This window comes from Arachis ipaensis, chromosome B6 (assembly GCF_059453495.1).
Source record: "Arachis ipaensis isolate K30076 ecotype BB chromosome B6, ASM5945349v1, whole genome shotgun sequence".
NCBI lineage: Eukaryota > Viridiplantae > Streptophyta > Magnoliopsida > Fabales > Fabaceae > Arachis > Arachis ipaensis.
This window is the reverse complement of record NC_142441.1, coordinates 89,934,189-89,943,234: the sequence shown is the minus strand read 5'-3', so window position 1 is coordinate 89,943,234 and position 9,046 is coordinate 89,934,189. Positions and strand designations below refer to the sequence as shown.

General features: G+C 37.4%; 1 protein-coding gene across 1 annotated transcript; it reads right to left on the bottom strand.

The window, feature by feature from the left end:
- Positions 1–3,188: 3,188 nt before the first annotated feature.
- On the bottom strand, positions 3,189–4,257 carry LOC107646952 (uncharacterized). Its single transcript, XM_016351094.1, has 2 exons — positions 3,517–4,257; positions 3,189–3,470 (listed from the first exon to the last, which is right to left on the bottom strand). The coding sequence occupies exons 1-2, from the start codon at positions 4,255–4,257 to the stop codon at positions 3,189–3,191; spliced, it is 1,023 nt and encodes a 340-aa protein (XP_016206580.1).
- Between the last annotated feature and the right edge of the window lie 4,789 nt (positions 4,258–9,046).

The window sequence follows — 9,046 nt, the reverse complement described above, 5'->3', positions numbered from 1 at the left end:
GGTAGCAATCCGGAAAGTCGCCGTACCCCCTTGCTCATCTTTGAGTGCACTGAGGACGGTGCAAACTTTTAAGTGTGGGGAGGTCGTCTGACCAGTCGGCGTTTTTGGGTGACAAGTTTCTAATCCTAACACTTTTGCATTTCATTTTTTTTTTGGTCTTTTAGGATATTTTGCTGCATTTTCTTATTTTGCATCTATATATAGTAAGCTTAGTCAAAATAATGAAAATTTTCAAGAAATTTATCTATAGGGCACCCCAATTGATTGAAAATTTTTTTTCTTAGAACTTGCTTGAATTATACATTATAATCATGTTTTTGAGCTAAGAATACAAGCATGTGAGATTTGAGCCTAATTGTGTAGTTACATCACATAACCACTTATTTTCATTCTTGTGTGCATTATTCTCTTCCTATAATTGTAATCTTTGATTTGTTTGATTCTTTATGTCCATTATTTTGTGTATGAATGTACTTATAGGATTGAGGCCATTGTTTTGAATAGCCCACTTACCCAAATAGCTACCTTTTATCTTCCATTGTTAGCCAATTTTGAGCCTATGCTTAACCCAATTGTTCTTAATTTTAGCACATTACAAGCCCTAAGGGAAAAATAATAAATGTCCCTTGTTTGGATCTTTGATTAGCTTAGGCTAGTGAGAGTGCTTATCATTCAAGTTTGGAAGAGTTGGGAATATTGGTTGGAATAAAAGAGTGTTTTTTGTATTTTTATTGGAAATATTGGGAATTGGATACATACTCATGCATTAAAGGTAAAACTATATGCATTGATACTTTTGTATATATTTTATTACAAAAAGAAAAAAATATATATACAAAATAAAGAATAATATATATCAAAAGAAAAACAAATACAGAAAAAAAAAGAAAGAAAAAGAAAAACAATAAAAAGAGGACAAAATGCCGCAAAGTAAAGCTCAATAATAATCAATGCATATGTGTGGTGATCAAAAAGAGAATGTATAAGTGTGAAAAAGTGAAGAATGGGTAGTTAGGTTAGCTTTGAAATTGTATAGGTTGTCATAGGTTAGGTGTGAAGTTTAAGTTAATCAAAGATTCAAATTCTAGCTCATTTGACCATATGAATCCTTACTTTGACCCTAGCCCCATTACAACCTATGGGAAAGTCCTCATGATAATTGTATGCATGCATGAAATAATTGTTGATTGTTAGATGAAAAATAAATCTTGAAAAGCATGATTAGGAGAGAATTGAGTGAATCGACCCTATACACTTGAGTGACTAGAGCGGATACACATCCAGTGAGGGTTCGATCTCTCAATTACATGTTTCCACCCATGATCATCTTTTCTTGCAAGTTTGTAAAATCTTTAAATAATTCAATTCAATTGTCGGTTTGATTTGATTGCTATAACGTTAGCCCTTGTACTTATATATGTATTCTTCGGAGTTGATTTATTTTGACCAAGTAATTGCATTCATATAGATAGATTGCATGTAGATAGGTTGCATATAGTTAGTTGCATTGAATAAATGTTGATACCCTTTGCTTCTTTCTTGAGTTTAGCATGAGGACATGCTTGGTTTAAGTGTGAAAAAGTTTGATAAACCCCAATTTTGTGGTTTATCTTGTGCTTATTTCGGGAGATTTTATCACATTTTCTCACATTTATTCAATGAAATAGCATGGTTTTGTAATTCTCCCTTAATTTGCCCCAAAGTGTAAAAACATGTTTTTTAGGCCTTAAAATAGCTAAATTTAATTCACTTTAATTCCATTCGATGCCTTGATGTGTTGGTTGAGTGATTTCAGGTTCATAAGGCAAGTATTGGATGGAAGAAGGGGAGAGAAAAGCATGCAAAATGGAGAACTCAAGGAAAAAAAAGGATTTGGGGTGCATACGCCAACGCACACGCGTGACAGACGCGCACGCATGGATGGAAAAATGCCAAGCGACGCGCACGCATATGCGTCACTGCTCGCATGTGACCTCATTAAAGTGAAAATACTAGGGGCGATTTCTGAGCTGCCCAGGCCTAAATCCAACCCGTTTCTGAGGGTATTTCATGCAAAATTCAAGCTTGGGCAAATTTGGGGAGAACTTAGTTGTAGGATAGCATCATGTAGGTTAGTTTCTAGAGAGAGAAGCTCCATCTTCTCTCTAGAATTAGGGTTCTTAGGGTAATTGCATCTTAGGTCTAGGATTTAATTCTTGTTTTCATCTTGTTTCCTTTAAAATTTCTTGTTTCTACATCTCAATTCTCTTAGTTTGTAGTGTTAATTTCTCCTTTTATGCCTCTTTTAATCATTGATGAACTCTTTTTGGATTTGTATTTTCTTTAATGCAATTGATGTTTTATGTTCCTTTTATTGTTGAATTGAGTTGTTGATCTTACTTTTCTTGCATTGGGTAGTTGTAGAATTTATCTTTCCTTGCAATTTACCATGCTTTCCCTTTATGCCTTCCAAGTGTTTGACAAAATTCTTGGTTGGTTGTTAGAGTAGATTTTTCAGCATTCTCGGCTTGGAAAGAGGAATTAGGCAATCTTGAGTCATTAAGACCCAACTTATGTTGGTGATCTAGAGTTGTTAGCTAGTATTGTTTCCATTGATTCTAATCTCTTGATAATTCATTTAGTAAGTTGATTAGGACTTTTGGATTGAGATTAGATAGTCTTATTTGACTTTCTTCGAGTGTGAAGATAACATTATACCTTCTTCCATCGTTGGGGATGACGAAATAAGATAAATTCTTGTTAATTATTGTTATTAGTGGCTAGTATAGAAAGCCTATATTCTCAATCCTTGCCATGAATGTCTCTCTTTTATTAATTGCTTGTTTCCTTTATTTTCTTGTCATTTACTTTCTTGCCCATTTATAAATCAAACCCCTTGTTCCTTCATAGCCAATAATTGACCACTTCAATGCAATTCCTTATGAGGTGACTCGAGGTTTAAATACTTCGGTAAATTTTCATTTGGGGTTTGTACTTGTGACAACTAAATTTTTTATTTGAGTATTGTTAGTTGGTTGGAAACTATACTATCAATGAGAATTCTTTTGTGTGAAATTTCTAACCATACGACAATATTCAACTATCAATAAGCATACTTGAGGTGAGGTGGAAAGGGCTTCAACTCCATGTTCAGCTCATGTCTTTGCACTTGATCATCTGGAACCACTTGAGGGCAAGGTGTCTTTAGTTTACTCAGAGGGTTTCTCCACACTTGAACCTTGAACAACGTTCTTCTCATCAACTGCCTCTTGGTGAACTTCAGCCACAGTCTCATTAATAATATGACACCGGAAGATAGAGTAGTTTTTCGGTGGATGCTTCATAGCTTCATCAAGGTTGAAACTCACTGCTCTTCCATCTATCTCAAGGGAATATGTACCCGAGAAGGCATCCAATTTAAACCGAGAAGTCTTCAAAAATGGCCTTGCAAAAGATAGATGATGGTCTTCCTGAGTCATTAGGGGGCATCTCTAGAATGTAGAAATCAATAGGAAATGTCAACCCTTTAATGCTCACCAAGACATCTTCCGCAATGCCAACTACAGAGATTATGCTCTTATTTGCCGAAATAAATCGGGCTGCTGACCTTTTCAATGGTGGAAGCTTCAAAGTATCATAAATAGATAATGGCATAATACTGACACATGCACCTAAGTCACACATGCAATCAACAAACTGCACACCACCTATAGTGCATATAACCATACACGGACCGGGAGTACCACATTTCTCCGGTATAGCACCCATCAAATTAGAAATCGAGCTACCCAAAGGAATAGTTTCTAAATCATGAATCTTCTCTTTATTCATGCACAAATTCTTTAGAAACTTAGCATATTTAGGAACTTGTTGAATAGCATAAAAAAGGGGAATAGTTACCTCAACCTTTTTGAAGATATCTACCATGTTAGGATCTAGCTCTACTTGCCTTTTAGTCCTCCTAGGAAGGTGTGGAAAAGGAATGGGAATGGCGTCTTTCAAAACATTGTCTTCCTTAGATACTCCATCCCTTGGTTGAGCAACTTCTTCTTCAACCGTCTCTTGTACCTCATCCTCGTCTTCCACATCTTCTACCTCAACAACCTCTTCGTCTTGAATGTCTTCTCTTGAGCTTAGCTCCATGGGACTCCTCTCTTGCAATGTAGTGCCGGATCTCAAGGTGATGTCATTGATTCCACCCTTGGAGTTAGGTAAAGGTTGAGAGGAAAGTACACTAGAGCTTGAAGATTGAGCGTTGGAGATAGAGGGTGGGTCCATACGGAAGAGAAGAGCTTAGATGGTAGAGGTAAGACCGGTTATGCTAGAGGCAACTATGGCTTGAAGCTCTTTTTGTCCTTGCATAAGAGAGCGAAGCATCTCATCGTTGGAGGAAGAAGGAGGGTATGTAATTTAGGGGGCTTGTGGTTGGTTGAGTTGAGGTGCTTGAGCTTGCCTTTGGTGAGGTGGTTGGTATCTTTGGCCTTGGTTTTGCTCTTATTATTGAGGGTTTTATTGATACCAGTTTTGTTGGTAGTTATTATTCCACCTTTGATTTCCACCATTGTCTTTGCCTCCTTGGTTGTAGTTGTCCCTCCATCCTTGGTTGGGATTGTCTTGCCAACCTTGATTGTAATTACCACCTTAATTGTAGTTACCGCCTTGTTGATAGTACCCTTGATTTGGACGTTTGTAATAAGCATTGGTAGCCGCCAAGGTGTTGTCCTCTTGGAGTTGTAGACATTCATCAGTGTAGTGCGAGTAGCAAGCACAACCTCCACATACTCTCTGAGGAACTAACTATTGACAGTGTTATTGTGAAGGATGTAGAGGTTGTTGTTTATTGAGTTGGAGTTGCTTGAGTATATTGGTCATATCTCCTAATGTCTTGGTGAGAGAAATAGTCTCACTACTAGAAGAAACTTCGACAATAGCTTTGGGATGATTATTCCGTTGCCTTGCATGTTGGGTAGACTCAGCTAGATCAGTGATCAGTTGCCACGCTTCTGTCGCCATCTTGTACATTGTCAGAGAGCCATTACTCACAGCATCCAAGAGGGTCTTATCTCGAGGCTTCATGCCTTGGCAGAAGTAGCTAATTAACACCAAATGGTCAATCATGTGATGGGGGAAGGAGTCCAGAAGATTCCTAAAGTGTTTCCAATACTCATAGAGAGTCTCTGATTCACCTTGAATGATGCAGGAAATTTCCTTCCTCAATCTATCTGTGACCTCTGGTGGAAAGAACTTGTCCAAGAATTCCCTTCTAAGCAAATCCCAATTAGTAACAATAGCTTCAGGTTGAGTGTAGAACCACTTCTTTGCCTTTCCCTCTAGAGAAAATGGGAAGGCATATAACCAAACAACAGTCTCATCCGCCCCATGTCACCTAGTAGTTGAACAAGCTGTTTGAAAGTCTCTAAGGTGCTTGATGGGCTCTTGAGCGGGTAAACCATGGAATTTAGGTAGTAGATTAATCAATGCGGTCTTCAGTTCAAATCCAGCAGTTAGATTCGGATGACGCACTTGATATGGTTGAAGAGTGAAATCCGGAGCTCCCGCTTCTTTGAGAGTAATCCTTCTAGGAACTGCCATAGTATCTGCACCTAAATCAATAGAAGAGGTGTCAATGGACTGAGTAGGAGAAGAGTTAGATTCTTCCTCAAATGACGCTTCAGACTCAACCTCGGGTAAGGTTGGTGAATTGGGCGAAATCCCTTCACCACCCTCGGAGGCTAACTGACACTGAGCTCCCCTAGTATGTGAAATGGTTTTTTCAATTTCAAGATCAAATGCTACTAGGCTCGGATCTGGTAATGAACGTGTCATTCAATAAAAGAAACTTATTAAGAAAAATAAATAATAAATATTACTTCTAAACGAAAAACACACAAATAAAAGAAAAAATGCAATTATGTAAATATAAATATATTTACACCAACCAAGAATTTAGCACACATATGCAACTCCCCGGCAACGGCGCCGAAAATTGATGGGTGGAAAGATGCCAGTTAAGAATTTTTGATAAAAATAGCGTTGCAAGTACAGCCTTAATTGACGAAAATTTCACTATCAATTTAGAATATGTCACAATTAAGAATAAATAACCGGGAGTAGAATCTCGGGTCGTTTCCCTAAGAGTTGACACAGGATGTAAATTATTGGTCAGGATTTTCCTAAATATTTTTGAAATTGAGAATAGAAAAATAAATGGCTAGGAATTAAAACAATGAATACTAATAAGAGGTGTTATGCATTTAAAATAAAAGACCTTAGTCAGGAGAGAGAATTGGGGTTTCTATCCTTGTTGTCTTGCCCAAGTAGAATAGTAAATGTTCATTGCTTCCACTTAGTTATCCTCTAGCAATTAAAGCAAAGTCAAGTGGTTATCACTAACTCTAGCCCACGAGTCCTAGTCACTTCATGGGGAAGGACTAGAGTTGGTGTGAGTTGAGGTAGCCAGCAATTCCCAATTACAGATAATACTTGAGTATCACAACTCAAGGGACCCCAATTAATCAACCCCTAAGAAAATTTGGAAGGTCTACTCCATTAACATGAATGCCATTTTCATAAATATATAATTGGAGTAAAAAAAGGCATATTAATTATGAGAAATTAATTAAATCAAAATTTGCACTATTAATAATTAAGCATAATCAAACACTTACTAAAATTAAACATAAAAATAATTCAATGCATTAATAAAATTAAAAAATAACAAGATCCAAATATGAATTCGAGCAATTAAATGGAAAAACAAAAGTAATAGAAGTAATAGAGAAGAAAACTATAAGAACAATGACTCCAATTGAAGGTAGTAGCAGCTCTCTCAAGATCCAATACAAAGTAAAACTAAGAACATCATAAATGAAATACCCTAATTAGCCTAAGCCTTACCTCTCATCGTAAAGCAAGGGTTAATCAAAGGTTACGATAGTTCTAAGCTCATACATATAATATATAGGAAGAATTAATATATTCTAGAAGCTCGATGAAGGATATAGCTCAAAAACAGGATTTGAAAAGCGCAAAACGTACTAACGAAGCTTCTAACATAAGGCTCAAGAAACAGATATAATGTAACAAAAGATAATAGTATAATATCATAAGAATCTAGCCATAGTCCGCGGAATTCGTGCTGGCTAGCTATATACAGACATACGGAACCAGATAGTAAAATTAGCTTATACAAAATTTTTTCTCTCAAATACAAGCCTCTAGGCAAAGAAAAATACAAAAGTGAGAGCTATATAAGCAAAATAAATCAAAAAGACTCCAAGAGTAATAGGATCCTCCTCTTCTGTCACCATCCCAGCAACTCACCGAGGTGTGTTGCGACCTGCATATGAAAAACACAACAAAAAGATGGTATGAGAACCGGAGGTTGTGAGTATGGTAACAGTGCCCAGTGATGTAGGATATAAGACCCCGGGACGGCAGAGGCAATCCTAGATTCATATCCATCACAAGATTTATCTTAAAGCATACTGAACAATAAAGCATAATTTAAACCTCAATACAACTTAAAGCCTTAGCAATATAAAATAGGAAATCTAACTTAAAGGATTCTCTGGTCTAACAATTTCTGCTGTCCCACAGCCATCACCAACCTATCCTCCATGCGATCCCATTGCCACCGCCTTCTGAACCTCCTCAATCCCAGTAGGAAACACAAATAATTTCAATGCAAGTAAAACACAAGTAGAAGCATGTAAGACAAGTAATTCAAGTAAGCAATTAGGCATGTTATACAAATAGGCAAACCATTACAAGTAGTTAAAGCATACAAACAGATAGAAAATGCATATGATGAATGCCTGTCCTACTGGCTGTGATATCACATTGTCAGTTCAACTTTCAACCCGACACACCTCCACAGAGATGTCGCGCTTTGGAATCATCATTTGGGATGCAAGCGGGATACTCTTGCCATAGACCTCACATCTCAACGTAAGCGGGATTAACCACCGTTCTTATGCCGCCGCTGCAACCTCGACAGGCGGGATTAACCAACGTTCCTGCCAGGCGCATAGTGTCTCATAATCTCAGTATAAATCAGTACTTCAGTGGTTTTCAAAAAACATTTTCAGTAAAACATGGATCCATCATCTCATTCAGAGCCCTCAACTCATCTCAACTACTGTCAATTCACATTTCAGTTCCAAACTCAACAGTTCATCAGTTCTCATTTCACGTACCAGTCTACCTTCACACGCCGTCAAACCATCCTCAGTGCACCATAAACCTAGGCCTCTATTTTCTAACTTTTCAAAATAATATCAACTAAATCCCTTCGGTTCTTTTCCATGTTTTAATATCCAAAATTAAGCCCAAAATTCTTAAAATGGTGTCACAGAAGCTTACAAGCTTGTTGGGAAGGTGAAATAGTTAAAAAGAAAGTTTAAATTTGAGAAACAGGGCGTGTGCGTACGCACAAGGGTGTGCACGCGCATCCCTAGGAGAAGTTTTAAAAAGTGTGCGTATGCATAGAGGTGTGCATACGGACAGGTACAAAAACTCAGAAGTCTATTCACTCGTACAAGCTGTGCTAGCGCCCTCAACAGACTGCCCTTTCCAACTTGTGCGTGCGCACAGGGTTGTGCGTGCGCACGAGTTGTAAATCCTTATTGGTTATGTGCGTGCACAAGCTGTGCGAATGCTCTAAATAGGAAGCCTTCCCCTGCGTGTGTGTACGCACAGGTCTCTGCGTGCGCACAGGTTTAAAATTTTGCAGGGGTGTGCGTGCACACAAGGCTGTGCGTGCGTACATACCAGAAATCACAAAATTTTGCAACTTTGCAGAATTTCAGATTTTCAACATCAAACTTTGAATGATCATAACTTCCTTTACCAAAATTCAAATTTTACAAACTTTAAATCAATATGAAAAGTTCTCAATGGACTTTAATTCTAAACAAATTTCAATAAATTTTGAAAACTGAGGCATGAGTTATGATCAGACAAAGTTCACCAAAATACCCTTTTTACCAAAAGCAACAATTACTCAATTTTTTCAAATTCTCAAACCACATCCAACCAAAACAATACCAAACCCCCATTTATAGCA

Excerpts from the sequence above, each read along its gene's own strand:
- LOC107646952 (XM_016351094.1), bottom strand. The coding sequence starts at position 4,257 with ATGGACCCACCCTCTATCTCCAACGCTCAATCTTCAAGCTCTAGTGTA. Across the intron at positions 3,471-3,516 it reads GCATTGCGGAAGATGTCTTG|AGATGCCCCCTAATGACTCA; the intron begins GTGAGCATTAAA and ends TCTACATTCTAG.